General features: G+C 37.6%; 2 protein-coding genes across 6 annotated transcripts; one reads left to right on the forward strand and one right to left on the reverse strand.

The window, feature by feature from the left end:
* Window positions 1–278: 278 nt before the first annotated feature.
* LOC306902822 (semaphorin-4E) lies at window positions 279–14,666 on the forward strand. 2 transcript variants are annotated; one of them, XM_079471681.1, is made up of 15 exons: window positions 279–409; window positions 4,813–5,127; window positions 5,458–5,603; window positions 5,693–5,755; window positions 6,382–6,480; window positions 6,912–7,011; window positions 7,366–7,476; window positions 8,028–8,179; window positions 8,350–8,522; window positions 9,145–9,304; window positions 9,549–9,771; window positions 12,083–12,198; window positions 12,288–12,451; window positions 13,023–13,075; window positions 13,161–14,666. In XM_079471681.1, the coding sequence occupies exons 2-15, from the start codon at window positions 5,025–5,027 to the stop codon at window positions 13,874–13,876; spliced, it is 2,379 nt and encodes a 792-aa protein (XP_079327807.1). In that variant the 5' UTR covers window positions 279–409; window positions 4,813–5,024; the 3' UTR covers window positions 13,877–14,666. The 2 variants fall into 2 exon arrangements, with proteins under 2 accessions (XP_079327807.1, XP_079327808.1); XM_079471682.1 differs by lacking the exon at window positions 279–409 and adding an exon at window positions 4,472–4,722.
* Window positions 14,640–18,394, reverse strand: scamp4 (secretory carrier membrane protein 4). 4 transcript variants are annotated; one of them, XM_079471684.1, is made up of 7 exons: window positions 18,269–18,394; window positions 17,801–17,878; window positions 17,527–17,655; window positions 17,274–17,430; window positions 17,097–17,198; window positions 16,117–16,234; window positions 14,640–15,976 (listed from the first exon to the last, which is right to left on the reverse strand). In XM_079471684.1, exons 2-7 carry the CDS (start codon window positions 17,805–17,807, stop codon window positions 15,794–15,796), a joined length of 696 nt encoding a protein of 231 aa, XP_079327810.1. In that variant the 5' UTR covers window positions 17,808–17,878; window positions 18,269–18,394; the 3' UTR covers window positions 14,640–15,793. The 4 variants fall into 4 exon arrangements, with proteins under 4 accessions (XP_079327810.1, XP_079327812.1, XP_079327811.1 ...); XM_079471686.1 differs by having other exon boundaries at window positions 17,801–17,875; window positions 18,269–18,359; XM_079471685.1 differs by having other exon boundaries at window positions 18,219–18,278.

The raw sequence follows: 18,394 nt of genomic DNA on the forward strand, positions 1-18,394 counted from the left end.
CAAGCAACTAGCATCATTTCAAACATTTGAGCATTCAGTTCGCCTTCGGATTTGACCTCTAGTGTAATATAAATAAATCGTTAAATATTAATAAACATGAATTAAATAATAGTACTAAAAATTCCTTAAATATGAATCTTACCAACAACTCGTGTACTTGACAACAGGAACTTGTGTTTCATAATTATCGAGGACTGTTACGCTCTAATGTGACGTCACACGCATGGTGTGACGTCACGCCCTCAGGTGTGCGTCGGCTTTCCGCTTGTGAAATCTTCACACACACACACACACACACACATAAGAGAAGTTGTGTTCGTGTTTAGCGGCACTCCCTTCATGCTGAGTCCACAATTTCACGAGGACCGACCTTAATTCAGCCGTCAGAGGGGCATTTCAGACAAATCCGGTGAGTTGAGTGACGTTTTTTTCTGAACCGAGATCATACGTTTGAGTTGATCCTATTTTAAGCACAAATATAAAGGACCCTATACGATGCGTGGACCGGGGCTTTAAATGGAGCACTACGTTTTTCTCAAACGAGTTAAAGGACCCGTAAAAGACAAGTAACTTTGCTTTTAGTAGATGGATCACATCTGGTATTGCTGTAGTGAAACCATACACACACCATTTGAATGCTATAAATATTAAATTGAGTTTCTCACCATTTGTTGTTGTTCTTGATAAATATATATTATTTATTATTAAGCGTAGATGTTTTAAACATTTGTACAAAGGTTCTCAAAGCATTTAGAAAACATGCAATTGCTGTTATGATATGATGTATTGATGTTCTTGGCGCTGACATTATGGTGAACCTTTAAAAAATGTGCACACGTGTAGTGTTCGTGTGTTTTTATTACCATGGTTTGACTAGAACTATCATTGATTTATTTTCATATCTGTTGTTCCATCATGCGTTCACTTGTATGTAAATATATCAAAGCCATCCTGGTTGAATGCCATTGCATTTAAAAAGAATTAACGTAATATCTCACCAGATGCTATTGTTTTAGAGAAACGGATGCATATTGAAAAAAGTGAGATGAGAAAACATGGTAAATAACTGAATACATCTACTACATCGGTTCCCCAACCTGTTTCTGGACCACCCACAAAAATCGTGGATGCTTATCTAACCAAGGACCCGGTTTAACTCATAAACCGAGTATTATGCAACTTGGGTGCATCGGATTAGAGAGACATCCCAAATGTTTTATGTTGAGAGGCTGATCTACTACAAATGTTGAGACGTGGTGGTTCAAAGTAATTGGGGGAAAAAATGGATCGTAAAATGCTGGTTTTAGTATCATTTGTTGATGAATTTGTTGCACTGTTTAAGTGTCGAATTAGGGTAAATGCAAGACAAACTCAACAGCCAATCACATTCATGCTTTAAAGTCTTGCTTTGACTTGCCCGAATGCAAGAAGGGAATGTTGCATTTTCACGCCCATGTGTTTACCCAGATCTTCAGACTATGCATTTGTACTTTACGTGGCCTGAATACGTTTTTGTTATTTTCTTAGTTCATAAAATAAAGGCTGTATCGGCATCCTCGCACCTTTTGTGAGGTTCTACAAAGCGCAGTATCTTTACCCTCAATGCATTCACAATAGTAAACCTATTTGTTTTAACAAATTGAACAAACAAAAGCCTAACCCCGTGAACTGGGCGTGTTATCCAACATAAAAAGCGTTTCACAATATGCGTGACACATGGAGTGTCAGTGGAAAGCACAGGTTAATGAATAACAAAGCATGTTGTTGCAAACTATTGTAACGCTCTGGATTCAAGTCACATTGTCTGAATCGTGATAAACCACTCTTATCATACTGTTCAATACAAAAAGGCGTTTAGCTTTAAGCAAAGGGTGATGATAGCGACTGTCTGCTTGAACTTTGAACATTTATTAGTTGAATGTACGCATGCAGTATAGACATACTTTTTTCTGCATTATTTTAAAGACAAAATGTCTCCTCTACACCATTCCTAAACATTCCTTCGTCTTCCATTGCTCGGAAAAACAGATACACCCCACTCCAAACTCACACCATTAATTGAAAGAATATTTTAATATCAACACGATTCAAGTCTTTCAAGGTTATCAAATAAATGTACATACAAGTGAGCATATTAAGCTATTATATGATTCTAGGAGTTTTATATTTTAAAGCACAAGTATGCAATCGAGCTTTTACTGTTTGTTAGTTTAATGTAAAACCTTGAAAGACTAATCACATCGTGAAGCAACACCTAACGGAAGCCGGAAAGCAAATATATTGGGATTTTTATCCGTATGGGTCTGTGAACGGTGGGAGTAGGAGGACTGTCTGGTGAGTTATTACTCGGCAGTGATTCGTTTTATTAACACACTTTCGAAAGGCTGGAGTAACAACAAGTCCACCAGTCAGCAGCGCTTATACATTAGTGTACTTGATGATTCATTTGATTTCCTTTCCTTTCTTCCCTGAAGCTCAGTTGACTAACCTGTACAACTGTTCTGAGCAAATGAGTCAAATCTGTAAAGTGAGGACAATTTCATCTTCTTTTTATTTTTTTAGCGTCCTTCAGGTTCAGGTGCTGGAACTGTGAAGTTTTAAACGGCATACTTCACCCAATAATGAAAATCCTGTAATCATTAACTCACCTTCGAGTTGTTCCAAATCTGTGTTAATGTCTTTGTTCTGACGAACCACAGAGAGAGATATTTAGATTTTTTTTATCTTGCCCCCCGTTGACTCCCATAGTATGAAAAAAACATTTTTATGTTCTGTAGTCGTACAGCAAACCGTTCTGGGGCACTTTTGACTACCATTGTATTTTTCCTACTATGGGAGTCAATGGGGGGCAAAATCTGTCTGGTTACAAGCATTCATCCAAATATCTTTGAGTGTTCATAATTCATACAGATTTGGAATAACTCAAAGGTGAGTAAATGATGACAGAATATTTGGGTGAAGTATCACTTTAAGTGATCATAGTCATTTGTAGATGCTTTTTAGTTATTAAAACATATTTAATGAGCTCAATACATTTTTTAAGTATTAAACTCATCTTGCACTGCTATTGATATTAAAGGGATAGCTCACACAACAATTAAATTCTGTAATCCTTTACTCACCCCCAGTTGTTCCAAACCTGTATTCATGTCTTTGTTTTGTTGAACACAAAAGATATTCAGAAGAATGTAACCGAACAGTTCAGGGCCACTATTGACTACCATAGTAGTTTTTCCCTCTAGTAAAATAGTCAACAGAGCCCCCGAACTGTAACGTTACAAACCTTCTTCCCAATATCTTTCTGTGTGTTGAGTTGCCTGTTGTGGTGTTACATTTTTCGTGACTTACAATCCGCTGAAAAAAATCCTGTTGATTTAATTTAAATAAGGGACCTTAACTGTGATATTTTGGGACCAGAGGATAAAACCCTTAGGGTGGGCCCTTCTGTCTTGAGCAAGTAACAACCCCCCAGAACAAATACTGCTAAAGGCGGATTCCCAGACAGGGTTTAAATCTAATCCCAGATTAATTTCATTGTTAGAGGTGTCTTGATCGATAGATTGATTCGTCTCAAGATGTACACCAGTAATGTGTTTTTGTAAAGTATGTTTCATTGTAACAGTGTTTTTTTGGCAGGTTGATCACCATTTGAATAAGCACAGTTTAACTACAAACATCATGGTTAGACTTTGGTTCCTATAGAGATGGTAGTTCCTGTGGTTTTACTACAAATACCATAGTTAAACGTAGTTACAGTAACCAACCACCACCCCCCCTAGACTAACAGTCAAAGCATCTTCATCGACGCGACTGGACCTCATAGCAACACACTTAGTAAAATGTAACAATTTGATAAAACTATAACTGTTAACAATTTTCAATAATGTTATATTTGCATTAGCTGAACTAAGAACTAAGAATGAACCAAACTTCTAGAGCATTTATTTATCGTTCATGTTAAAATCCATTGTGTATCTGTTAACATTAGTTAATGCACAAGGAACTAAGATGAACAATTGTATATTGACATTAACAAAGATGAATAAAAGCACATTGCATATTTTTAGCAAATGCATTTAATAATGTTAACAAATACAACCTTATTGTAAAGCGTTAGATGTTTACTATATGTAAACAACATAAATGCATGTGTTTAATAATATGTGTAGAGAAAGGACTGCAAACTTTTATTTATTATTTCTAAACATTCAGCTCTTGCTCAACTCTCAATCCAGCGTAACGTTGAAGAGTCTCTTCAGAATGTAAACATGTCAAACATGTCAAACGCTGTGTGAATTACTTCACGCTCCCCAGTGGAACCAAGGTTTTACCTTTAGGCATCAACAATTTCAGGTATCCTCCCAGTCCGATCCCCAACATGCCCCAGCTTGCTGTGTTTTGCTGTGCACACCTCCTACTCCAACTGGGAGGGAACACGGGTTGCCTTTCTTGTTTTTTACCTCTCGAGTGCACATTATTACTGTGATCGGAGACTCGTGTAGAATTTGCCTGTGTTAAACATGTCGAGATGGATGTTTAGGGAAAGGCGGTAAATGCAGAGGTGTTTCTTCTTGTAATTCTTGGTTAAGCCGAACACAGAAGAAGATATGTTAAAGAACGTTGAACCAAACAACATTGACTCCCGTTGGCTTCCATTGTATGGACACAAAACCACGGAGGCATTTCTCGAAATATCTTCTTTTGTGTTCCACTGAAGAACAGGTTTTATACCACACAAGGACGACTGCATGATGCCAAGTTTTATTTTAGGGTGAACTGTCATTTTAATAAATGTTTCTTTTGTCTTTACAGATGTAGACAGCCAAGCAAATGAGTTCAACATCGTGGAGCATCTAGCGCCATGGATTACCATCCATACCCTCGAAAGCACATCAACAACAAGCGTGCATGTTGGAAACTCACACCGACTTAACCCAACATACCGAAACACAGACATGAAAGCCTTTATTAAAAAGTAGAGATACATTCACTTATTCGCTTTTTCAAGACGGAAAAACAAAGCCATGTCTGCATTGTTTGTCCTCATCATTCTACACGGAGTCTTAGTGGCGTGTGGCTACAGCGGGCACAACAATCTCACCCCCCGAAAAACTGTTGAATATGAAGGTACAAATCTTGTTCATCTAGTTATGTCAAAGTCAACTAAATTAAATAGGTGGCCATTTTTGGGAACACCCCCCATGGCAGCTATTTCCAGTTATACAAGTACAGCATCTATCTATAAGAATAGATCGAAATCTACACAACTTGGTTTCGCAATTGGCTTTTGGTAATGCAACTTTAAATTGTGAGGTGAAATCACATGCCAAAGATGTACAGTATTTTTGGGTACGCTAACGTATGTTATGTTGTTTTTAACATAAAAGTGTTTTCTTCTTTATGTAATGCTAGGCTTCAGATTTATTGTTAATGCATTCATGTTTTTATCGCCCTTAGATCACCATGCGATCACATTTAAAGAGAATGGTATTTGCAATTACTCCACAATGCTAATTCGAGAGGATTTGGGCTTGCTGATGTTGGGAGCGAGAGAGGCCGTATACGCCCTGGATATAAACGATATCTCTGTTGCCAAGTCTAAGGTGTTGTTTTTGGTCTCTTCCCTTCATATTTGAAAGCAGTGTAACAAAATTCTGAATATCATGTCTTTTGGATGTCCCCACCCCATCAGGTTCTCTGGAAAGTGACAGTGGAGAAACGAAATGAGTGCATCTCTAAAGGAAAACACCCTGACGTGAGTAAACTCGACTTTGTGCTTGCAAAAACACATAAATACACAATAAAGCGATAGTTCACCCATCATTTTCTCTCGTCATTTCAAACCTGTATGACTTTCATTCTTCTGCAGAACACAGAAAAATATATTTTGAAGAATGTCGTGGTACCCATTCACTTTTATTGTATGGACAGAAAACCAATGCAAGTCAATGGATACTGCAGTTGTTTGGTTACCAACATTCTTCCAAATATCTTCTTTTGTGTTTTGCAGAAGAATGAAAGTCATACAGGTTTAAAATGACGAGAGGATGAGTAAATGATGACCGAATGTTCATTTTGGGTTGAACTGTCACTTTAACATGTTGCATGTGGTGCATGTAACACACGAAGAGTTGAAACTAGCGTCAAATTCTATTTGGCTTGCTATTGCAACCCTGTCCAGATTTGTCAACACCACTTTTCATTTGAATAAAAACTTTCATTCACTTAAGAGAAAATAGAGACAGACTTATAAATCTAACATTATATCAATTAAATAAATGTTTAAGTATTTAATGTATCCCCACTTTTATATCATACATTCAATAAACATTATTTAGATTTTTTAGAGTCATTTTATCAATTGTTGATTTTACATTTCAGATCGACTGTCATAACTACATCCGGATGCTGCATCAAATGAACGACAGCGTGATGTACGTGTGTGGTACAAATGCCTTTAACCCCACCTGCGATTACATAGTAAGTGACATGCGACCAGACCAAATACTGCTAACGGGATACCAAAACAAACAAACAAACAAACAGAAAATAAAAACAAAATTGTTTAGCGATTACTAACTCATACAGTCATGTTTTTAGGCATTGATCTATGATTATAGTACTACAATAGTGTTCTTGGAGTACCACGTTAATACCATGATATATGAATATGTGCATCACACAATACCATGGCATGAAACCAAGGTATATGGTACCCACGTAAAGTCACGTTTCTCACTGTACAGACAGTCCACATTGCCCTTGATGTGTTGCGTGTGTGTACTTATATTTCATAATCCTCTGCTTCCCTGATGTGAGGCATATCCAATGTGTTCAAACAAGCATTAATGGCACCCTTGTTGGAAACAACAGACAAAAGAGCCGTGTGTTCATAGTGTTTGTTTGAACAGACGTACGTTGACGGACAGCTGAAACTAGAGGAGAAGACAGAGGAGGGTAGAGGGAAATGCCCTTTCGATCCCTTCCAGAGATCCTCTTCCGTCATGATTGGTATGTATTACTTTATTGAATAAAACAGGGTTTCTGTAGCTCAGCTGGGAAGTCATCATGGCACTCGGCCACACTAAGTTTTGCGAGTTCATCACTTGCAGTCAATAAAAACAGCGGACAAATGCATTAATGTAATTGTACACCGAATGTATTACAGGGATGTCCGGTTTTATGGGAGCCTAAATATGGAAAGCATTGGTTTCAATCTGACCATGCTTGTCTGTCTTTGACCAAGTGCCATAATCCGTTACAATATTAATAATTGTATAAACAACTTTCTGATCTGATATTTTTTGCTTTATGAAATCGTTTTCTATCAGATTTCTTCCTAAATGTATTTGTTTCTTTTCACAGATCAAGAATTGTATTCAGCCACATCATATAACTTTCTGGGTTCTGAGCCGGTTATACTCCGTTCCTCTCCCGTTTCACTGCGCACGGTGATCAAGAGCTCATGGCTTAACGGTAGGTCAGAAATTATGACAGGAAGTGACTACATCCAAAAAATGACACAGGAAGTGACTTCATCAAAACAATTACCGCTCAAGGATTCTTTAATTCGTCTAAATCTAGATCAATTCAAATTTTCTCTATTTTATAGGTACTATTCAGATCAAATCTGCAATCGTAACTTTATTTTATTAAAAATAAACAAAAATCATGCAAGTACATAAACATCTGGTAAAATTTTAATAAAGATATGAATGTTGAGCTGTCTTTATCTGACTTTAAGTAAAACATAAATACCTAAGATTAGTACCTAAAGATAACGTAAGTGCAAGTATAAGTAATACGTGATATAACGTATAAGTAAAGTAATCTGCAATTTTATGTATTAAACAGAGATGGCGATATAGATGCAAAAGTTACGGATTGCAGCTTTAATTGTAGTTTTAACATTTCGTACTTAAATAAAGCATTATTAAATATAAAAAACTGTAACTGATGTTTAAAACAACACAACAAAATATCATACATAAGTACTTATAATGCATTGTTTCCTCAATCTTCTCAAGAGCCAAACTTCATCTACATGGACGTGGTACCCGAAAGCGAAAACAGTCCTGAGGGCGACGATGACAAAATCTACATGTTCTTCAACGAGATCGCCATAGAATACGACTTCTACAGCAAGCTGCTGGTGTCTCGCGTCGCCAGAGTCTGCAAGGTCTCTGAAATCTCTTTACCTGTTACACATGGTTCAGTCTCTACAGCCACAGCTTAGCTCTTTGTGTTTATATTTTGGTTCTGTGGCATTGAAGCATTTATTGCACTGACAGAATGTGCTGAATGATTCAAGATGTTTCTATACCTCTAAACGTAGTTTATGTTGTGCAGGGAGACATGGGTGGCCAGAGGACACTCCAGAGGAAATGGACATCATTTTTGAAAGCGCGCTTGGACTGTTCTGTCCCTGAGCCCAGCCTGCCATACATCATACAGGAAATTTTTCACGCGCGCCACAAGAAATGGAGGAACAACGTCTTTTATGTGATCTTTACATCTCAAACGTAAGTTTCGTCTGGTGAAACTACCAGATTTTTATTGAAATTTGACAGTTTTTTTGTTGCAAATTATTAAAGCCGCCATCCGTAACTTTTGGTGACTAAAACACAAATTAGTTATTGGGCAGGTACATAAAAAATTGGTGCTCAAAACTGCAAGGTTATAATAATAATTTATAACGTCATTAGACTCCAATACATGTAAACATATATATATGTATTAGATCTGGATTTCGATGTTTCAAACAGGATTGGCGATTTTGTTTTATAATATTTATTTCTGTTTAGACTAGTTTAAAAAAAACAATCACATGCTTTCAGTCTGACCCACTACTTTTGATACATAAACCTCAATGATAACAAATGAATAGTCAGTATACACGTCAATATAACTCACAGTGAAACAGCTGTAGTCTAGTCTATGAAGCACTGCTGGTATGAGCAGGTATAAGACACGAGTCACAGGTGACACAGACTCTTTCATTGAAGCAATAATAATTAAAGGGTGACAGACTGACGCCACATCCATTTAGTCACTGTGTCCAGTCACTTTAACCATGCAAAACACATGCTTGGACTATTGAAGATTGTGTTCATTGTGTGTGTGCTCGTGTGTACATGTATGTAGGAGCTCAATGGACCAGACCTCTGCGATATGTGCTTACAATGTGACCGATATTAGCGAGGTTTTCTCTCGTGGTAAATTTAAGACGCCGGTAACCGTGGAAACGGCTGATGTAAAGTGGGTCACATACAGCGGAGAGATGCCTGTCCCTCGACCAGGAGATGTGAGTATTTTTTGTTTATCATATAAAATTTTGTTACAAAGCGCAACATTAACAGAACTAAAAGAGAATAAAGTCAAAATAAAATGAATTGCATTCTACCATGCCTCCATTTAAACAGCAAATGATAAAACAATAGAGTACTGTGTTTTCTACATGGTGTGTTTTCCATTATATTTAAGTTACTTGCACTTAAACACAGCAAATGATCTCAAATGTCTTTGTTTCTCCGCACATCTTCACACAGTGCATCAACAACGCAGCGAGGAGTCTTGGAATTGAGCGCTCGCTGGATCTACCCGACAAAACACTACAGTTCATCCGGGACCGTCCGCTCATGGACGGCGCCGTCCGTCCGATCACGGGCAAGCCCCTTCTGGTCAACAGAGGACCGTCGCTGACCCGACTTGTCGTAGACCACGTTACTGCTTTGGACGGACAGTCCTATCCTGTGATGTTTATCGGCACAGGTGAGATGTTCCTGTCAAAACAGCCATTAATAGTCAGTTGGAGGGTGTGTGCGTGTTAACACTCATTCAGTGGAATGTCCATTGTACTGTTTTAAGCTGTCCGCACAGAGACACTCGCGAACAACACAGAATTAGTTTGTTTAAATTAGTGTTTTGTGTCTAAGCTAAACATGGAATCGTATGGACGGAAAACAGATCGGTTGCTGTCTAGTGCACAACATACAGAACTCTCTGTGCATGGGAAACGCAAACACTGAACTCAATGCAAATCAACAGTAATTATATAACAACTTTATGGACCGAGGCCAAAATTCCAAAGCTTGTGCTTTGTTTGACAGTGCTGTGCAATGTGCTGGCATCTGGTGGTTTTCTTTATGTACAGTATTTACAGTATTGATTTTAAACAAGTTTTGTTTTTGGTCAATAACAAAAGTTCATCTCAATACTTTGTTATATACCCTTTGTTGGCAGAGGTTTGACAGAGGTCAAACGTTTTCTGTAAGTCTCCACAAGGTTTTTACACACTGTTGCTGGTAGTTTGGCCCATTGCTCAATGCAGATCTCCTCTAGAGCTGTGATGTTTTGGGGCAACACAGATTTTCAACTGCCTCCCAAGAATTTCTATGGGGTTGAGGTCTGGAGACTGGCTAGGCCACTCCAGGACCTTGAAATGCTTCTTACGAAGCCACTCGTTCGTTGCCCGGGCGGTGTGTTTGGGATCATCGTCATGCGGAAAGACCCGGCCACGTTTCATCTTCAATGCCCTTGCTGATGGAAGGAGGTTTTTACTCAAACTCTCACGATACATGGCCCCATTCATTCTTTCCTTTACACGGATCAGTCGTCCTGGTCCCTTTGCAGAAAAACAGCCCCAAAGCATGATGTTCCACCCCCATGCTTCACAGTAGGTATGGTGTTCTCTGGATGCAACTCAGCATTCTTTCTCCTCCAAACACGAGAAGTTTAGTTTTTACCAAAAAGTTCTATTTTGGTTTCATCTGACCATATGATATTCTCCCAATCCTCTTCTGGATCATCCGAATGGTCTCTAGTTCTGGGATTTTTATACAGGCAACGAGTTTAGGACAGAGGAGCCTCTTAAAGAAGAAGTTACAGGTCTGTGAGAGACAGAAATTTTGTAGGTGACCAAATACTTATTTTCCACCATAATAAATTCTTTAAAAATCAGACAATGTGATTTTTCTGGATATTTTTCATCATTCTGTCTCTCATAGTTGAAGTGTACCTATGATGAAAATTACAGGCCTCGTCTTTTTATGTGGGAGAACTTGCACAATTGGTGGCTGACTAAATACTTTTTTTGCCCCACTGTAAATATTAACCCTTTACCCTTTTCTCCACGTTACTTTAACTGAGAAATGCCTGTTTATTTGTAAAATGATGATTTGTCAACAAAACACGTCATCTGGCAGACAGCTGCTGGTGTTCTGGATGAAATGTTTTGTATTGTAATACAAAGAAATAAAAAAATGTGTTGACAACTTGCAAAATGACACTTTTATGTTTGTGTGTGTAGCTTTTAATACATGCAAATAGTAATGTTACAGCAATTGTGTGTGTGTGTACATGTATGTCAGCTTTTTAATACTGAATCATCGCTGTCTTTCTGAAACCTTGGTTGTCCAAATTTGCTGTTCCTTTTAAATTATTAAATACTGTGTTGTGAAAGTTAACAAGCACTTTTTAATACTTTATATTGGTTAGATATTTGCTAAACCCAGTGACAAACATATAAGGTGAATAATGATAATGATTTATGGCAAAAATCACGAAACATGAAGATACGAGATTTCAGAAGGAGAGCAGCGATATAAAATATTGTGAATCATGAACGGGTTAAGAAAATAATATTATTTTAGGGATATTAGAATCTGTGCACTTATTTTGTGAAAGATGGACTGAATGTGCTTTTCGTTTCTCTTAGTAAAAATGTAAGATTTGCTTTTGTTGTACTTTTAATATCAGTAAAGTTACGTTTTCAGTTACACTTCGTATTGGGTCGCTTTACTACAATGTACTTCCCCATTTGATACCATTTACTTATTATGTGCGAATGCATTCCTGTTGGCACATTGACATTACATTTAAAGTACTTATATTCCCATTTATAGTTACACTGTTAACTTTACACCCAACCGTAACCCAACCCAACCCTTGCCCCAAAACCCTAAACCAAACATATCCTTACTTATTAGCAGTAAATCTATTGACTTGCAGGTATTTCATGTTAGTACAGGGCAGCTCAGGCCACCAAATATAAAGTGTGACCTAATTTTCTATCTTCCATCAGAAAACGGTTATTTGCAGAAAGCGGTGAACTATGACGGAGAAATGCACATCATTGAGGAAATCAAGCTCTTTCAGAACGCTGAGGCAGTCGATGTTCTTCGTCTTTACCAGAGTCAGGTAAGCAGAACGCAAGTGAGATCTATAATGTGAATTATTTCAATAAAATGTATTTGTACTGTGAATCCTTCATTGTTTGTTTGGTTTAGTTATATGCAGGCTCGGCATCTGGGGTTGTTCAAATGGCGAGCAGTAACTGCAGTCGCTATATATCCTGTCTGGACTGTGTTCTGGCCCGAGACCCTTATTGTGCCTGGGACCCCACAGCTAAACGGTGTTCCAGATTACCCAGTTTACCTAATGATGCAGATGGGTAAGAACATAGTCTCGCTGACACCAGTACATTCTCACAGGAAAAGAATAGTCCTTATTTATCTGCCCTTTTTTGTATTATTCAGGCCTGTTTTGTGTTCTTAACACGTTTGATGATATTTAGTTTACGTTGCATTTCAATATACATTGAATGCACACAGTACACAGGGGTTGTTCAGCTCACAAATTCTACAAAACGCAACAAAAACATTATCTGAGATCTTTGTAAGACTAGCAGTTATTTTCTGAAACGATGTATTGGAATTTATGAGAACAAACTGGAATTACAATTTAACATTTTTCAGCTAAACGTATTTTCATTTTTGGTCATTGGTACTGTTCTGGTACTTCTTAACTATATTTTAAACACTATAAAATTTAATTTTATGAAAAACAAATCTTGTGTGTATGTATAATAATGAATTAAATAATGACAATAATAATGATTTTTCAATCAATTTTAGTGTGAACCGTTCCTTTAAAAATTTCCTCTCACATCTGATCCGTGGTTGACTCACCATGTTCATATAGGCAACTTACACTAACCGCTTGCATATTATTTTGCATTTTAGTAATTTAATACAAAGTCTAAATGATGCGGATGCCACCCGCTGCCCTATAACAGGTATTTATAACACTTTTTTTTCCAAAAACATGAAACCTAAATCGCTGGGCTTTATTTAACACCTTTCTAAAATCTGTATACCCAGTTACCTCTGAGCCAAACGTCCGAACCCTTGTGCTGGGAAACAACATCAGGTTGCTATGCAGACCAGATTCCAACCTGGCCCAAGTAAGCTGGAACTTCGCTGGGAAGCAGCTGCTCTCCTCCGGCAAGTACACCATCTACAGCGACGGCATCCTCATATACAATGCCTTGACAGCCGACGCGGGACGCTACACCTGCACGTCAGTCGAATGGGTCAAAGGAAGACCCTACACCCAGACGCTGGCCATTTATGACCTGCAGGAGAAATCAATAGTAGACGTGACCGAAAGAATAAAGACTACCTCGGGAAACGTTCTTCACAGCTACACAACGTCATCGGGTTTACAAATATTAGAAGGGAAACCTTCAGGACCCGAAACGCAGACCGGAGAAGGTAAGTGGGTGGTGATGCAAGTGGCTCTAGCATTGTTGTCGGTTATGATGGGATGTCTGCTCATTTGGAATCTATACATGGGGCACATATCTCCATTTATGTGCTTTGGGAGACAATCGAGCAAAACCCCCAGGGATTTTACAGAGAGGGGATACGTGCACACAGTTGGGACTGAACACGACACTTTGGATGCTAAACAGCAGACGGTCAGGTTGCGTCTCGCATCGAACAGTGACGTAGAAGCAACCGACTTTCACAGGAACACTTCCAATGGGAACGTGCCAACGATTTTTAAGTACATTACAGACGAGTCTGAAATTTGAGGTTATAAATGTTCAAAATGTTCTTTTGTATTTTTTTCTATTTATTTATTATGTATGTAAATAAAAAAATCTATTCAAAAATATTTTTACGATTACAAATCAATTTAGATGTAGCTTTTTTTTTAATGAAAATTTGAGTGATGCTTCTCTTCTCTAGTGGTGCATGGTGGTTGTACACAGTTTTTGTTCTACATGTATAAAAGTCCAGAGCACAAATTCTTAAAACTATTAATATTGAGGTCACATTTACAACCTTAAAGCTTGTACACACCGGGACGATAATTGCATGCGTTTTTCGGCGTTTATACCAACGCAATTTTCACTGGTGATGATTTTTATGAGGCTTTTATGCCTGCCGTTTTGCGCGTTGGTGTGAACACTCACATTGGTGCCCTTTATTTATTTACGAGGCGTTAAACGTTGACGATAAACGCGTGCGATTATCGTCCCGGTGTGGACAAAACAGGTGTAAAAGCGTTTTTTTTTTTTAAATGCATCAGACTTCTTTTTTTTTGGTTTGACGCGCTGCTGACATTGGCGCTTTTGATCATGTTACTGGAGCTGCTGAAGTTACAGTAAAACACGATTTGGTGGGACCCAAGCCCAAGACGGCATTGCTGGAATAATACGCTGGACATTTTAGTGTGACATGTGTGACATCACAATGTTGAGCAAACATTTGCCATATTAGTTATAATATGCACTGGCCTTTTAAATGAATGCAAAAGAATCTGTGACTGCAATAAAAGCGACTTCATTCTGAAAAAAACTTTTTTTTATTTAACTGCTAGTTAGTTACCGAGACATTCAGTCGCATTTCTTATGCAGGTACGGTATTGTTAAAGGCAAGTCCATGTGAAGAATGTTTCAAAATCCACCTCCTATGGCTCTGTAGAAGGAAATAAAGAACAAACCGGACCAAAGATCACATATTCAAAAGGAGTGTCTTAGTCTCCATCTCCACGAAAAAGCCACCTTTGTGTAAACAATGCTTCATTTCGGAGCACAACGAGTTTGTGAGATTTAACAAAGACTGGAATGCAAAGAAATACATATTCTAAAGCCATTAGTAAAACAGCAATAAGCAAAAACTGGGATGTAGTCACATCCACAGATAGAATTGTAGCACTTTGGGAAAACTTGAAAGCTAGTGGTTTTCACCCATGCTAAATATTACGAAACATTAAGGCTGTCTTCATTTCGGCACAATACGTTTGGCAAGTTGAAGGGCAAGTCAGAAAATATATTTTGGCTGCAAATACGCTTTGTATAAAAACGTATTTCATGCTAACAAATCTTCGAAATCTTAACAACTGTTGAGCAAGCAAGAAGCAAGGCTGGAATGGAATAAATATAAGACCTCATTTGATGATGTAAATAGAAAAGCTGCCATACATTACAAAATAGTTAAGATGTGATCGGTCCTGTGCACAAAATTTAACTTTCTCTAAAATGTTAATGTGATTGTGTGTAAGCATCTATAATGGATTAAAAGACCTTCCGATGAAATTATATGAATGCTTCACAATCTCTTCTTTGGCAAAATTGTGTTTGCTGCCTTTTGTGTAAATGATTGAGATGACTTAGATGAGCAGCTGACTGAGGAATAAGCTGAGGAATGTTTATATATATTTTTTTACTGTTGTGTTAAAAATTTCCGTTAAAAAAACCTCCTCTTCTACTTAAATCATGTTTGAAAATGAAAGCGTAACTTAACATGTCTTTCGTTCGAGAATCTATTAGAACATATATTTAGCCATGTTAAAGTAAAGTATAAGTGAAAGAAAAATATGTCTATTAAAGACTTCGGGACATAACAGAGTGATTCGTAATATTGGCTTTTCTCCGTTCTGCTGCAATCTTTCATGTTAAGACAACAAGTGGCACTCTGGCACCATCTACAGTCCAAAGGTGGTTTCACCACGGGCCGCTTTGTGGGTAATTGGGCACAGCAGCAGGGTATTGTGGGAGACTCGGTCCGGTTTCAGATATGGCATTGAATCCAGGTTCTCTCGTAGCGGCGCTCTTCCAAACGCCAGTGCTCCATTCTTCCTGTGCCCGCTGGATACTGCCACCTCCACCACGATACAGCCGATGAACCTTTCAGGACAGAAGTAATGATCAACTTTGCTACACTCTTGACACCATTTAAATGTTTTAACTAGATTATTCTTTAACCCTCGAGTCATTGTGCAAAGTGATTGAATAGATGGTTTAAAGTGTGCACGTGCAAATCATACCTTGATGAGAACAATCGCCATTAAAACAGTGTCCACGGTAAAGAGCACAGTAGGGATGAGCATGAATAAAGCAGAGATCACGTTTGTGCCGAAAAAAATCACTGTGGCGATCCAACCACTGTGAAGAAAGAAAGAAAGAAATACACAGACCATGAGTTACCGTGACCTGATGCTACACGTATGTTGTTAGATTTGAAAAAAAAAAACGCTAACATAAAATAACCTAGAATAAAAGTACACATTAAATGAATAGTTCACCATCAAAATTCATTTTCATTTGGCTAGAAAATGAAATTGTATAGAGGTTTTAATTCAGTGTTGCGATATTTTCCATGCACCTTGTGAGTTAGTAAAGTTGCGCTTAATTTTGCTTTCGTGAAAATATGCAGCAGAAAATTACATAATTATTTGCGCTATTTTGTACTCTATTTACAGAAGGTCCTAAATGTCTACTGAAGCAGAATATTCTATTTGAATTTATTTCTATAGCCCTTTTCACAATTTAAAACTTAAAGCATCTTTAAAGTAAATATGTACAAATAATATATGAAATATAGAGAATACATTATACATGGTATTGCAGATTTTTCAATAGGATGTGCTTCGACAAAACATATAATATTTGTATGTAGGTTTATAATTTGTGTATCCAATTTTTTTCGTACGGTTTTTTTTCTTACTAACCACTAGAAAATAATTGTCTTTTTCTTATAATTGTCCATATAATTCTGTTTGGAGATGACTGAATTTTTTACAACAAATTTTAACCACTTCAAGAATATGGTGCGTGTCGGAAATAGGATTTGATCTGATGGCTCGTCTACCACCATTCATTATGAGTAGTATTATAATGCTCTATAATTTACAAGGGACTTAGTCAGTTAGCAAAACCGATGACAGTTATCAAATTAAACCAGACAGAAAGAAACCAAAAACAGGAATGATACAAGAAGTCTTCACTAACATTTATTGATACTTACCACGCACCCCAACCTGATATTCCAAGACACTGGATGAAAGCAAGAACACATTGAAAGAAGAAGATAAAGAAGAACGTCATGAAGTTGAAGGAACTATCAGCCCTGAGGAGAGGAAAACAAGCAATTTAGTCGAAGAAAACATCAGCTCTTGTTCTGTACATAACAGGGTCTTCTTACCGAAAAGCTTTATAAAGCGGCCTGAACCAGCATGTGAAACTACATGGGCTGAAAATCAGAAGCCAGAGGAGCGCAAAGCCAAAGTTGATGGCGTCCCCCCCTCCGGCCCACCAGGCTATACAGGCCACCAAATTAACACACAGTGTTACCGAGTACACTGGAAAACAGATCAGATGTGTGTTCATATGTTTCTTATTCAAATGCAAAACTGAATTATTAGCAGTGCCAGTGAGGATTGCATTTATCTACTCACACTTCCAAAGATTGTAAACACGCCGCACTAGCTGCTGGTGGGGTATTGGGATTTCCTCATCCACGTTCTGGTAAAAACATGGTTTAATGCGAAGAAACTTAGGCAGCGGGGGGAAATTATTTGCTCGATCTGAAAATGGAAAGGTGATTTGAAAACTTGGTAATGCGAGGGTCAGTGTGTGTGTGTGTGTTTGTGATGAATTTACACAACATGCATTTAGATCATATATTTGTATTATTTACACAATAAACATTGAATGTCAAATCTAGCTTACCTGTCATTGTCAGTTTTGTGAAAACGTGGATAAGTTACTGATCCAAGTGAACTTTCCTCTTCATGAGCTGATGGACTGCTGGTTTTTAGTTAAACAAAACAATAACAAAAACAGATAAACAGTTAATAATACTCAGTCAAAAGCTTCAATTATGATAACAAAAATGTAACTTAGATAATGGTAAACAATTCACATAAACGTAATATAACATCCGTTGCGTATAAATAAAATGTCAATCGAAAAATGCATTAAACTACTGTTGCTGTTGTAACGTTATAAATAATAAACATATGTTAACGTAACAGTAATGCTATTTTGACAACATGTACGTTACAGCCAGGCCAGCAGCTAACGATAAACTATTACATATAACTGTAGCATCAAAGCACATTTTAAACGATCGTATAAGGAACAAAACCTTTATAATAAAACATGGCTTAAGATGTATATTCCGATAACGTTACATACGTGTTAACAGGATTTCAGAACACCGCTAAATAGTTTGATAGGGATGCGTCCACTATCCGCGTTGAATCCTGGCAATCCCGTGGCGGACTGGAGTCTTTTTTGGTGCACTGTGGGAAATGTAGTACG

Source organism: Barbatula barbatula (genome assembly GCF_947034865.1).
Source record: "Barbatula barbatula genome assembly, chromosome: 13".
Taxonomy (NCBI): Eukaryota; Metazoa; Chordata; class Actinopteri; order Cypriniformes; family Nemacheilidae; genus Barbatula; species Barbatula barbatula.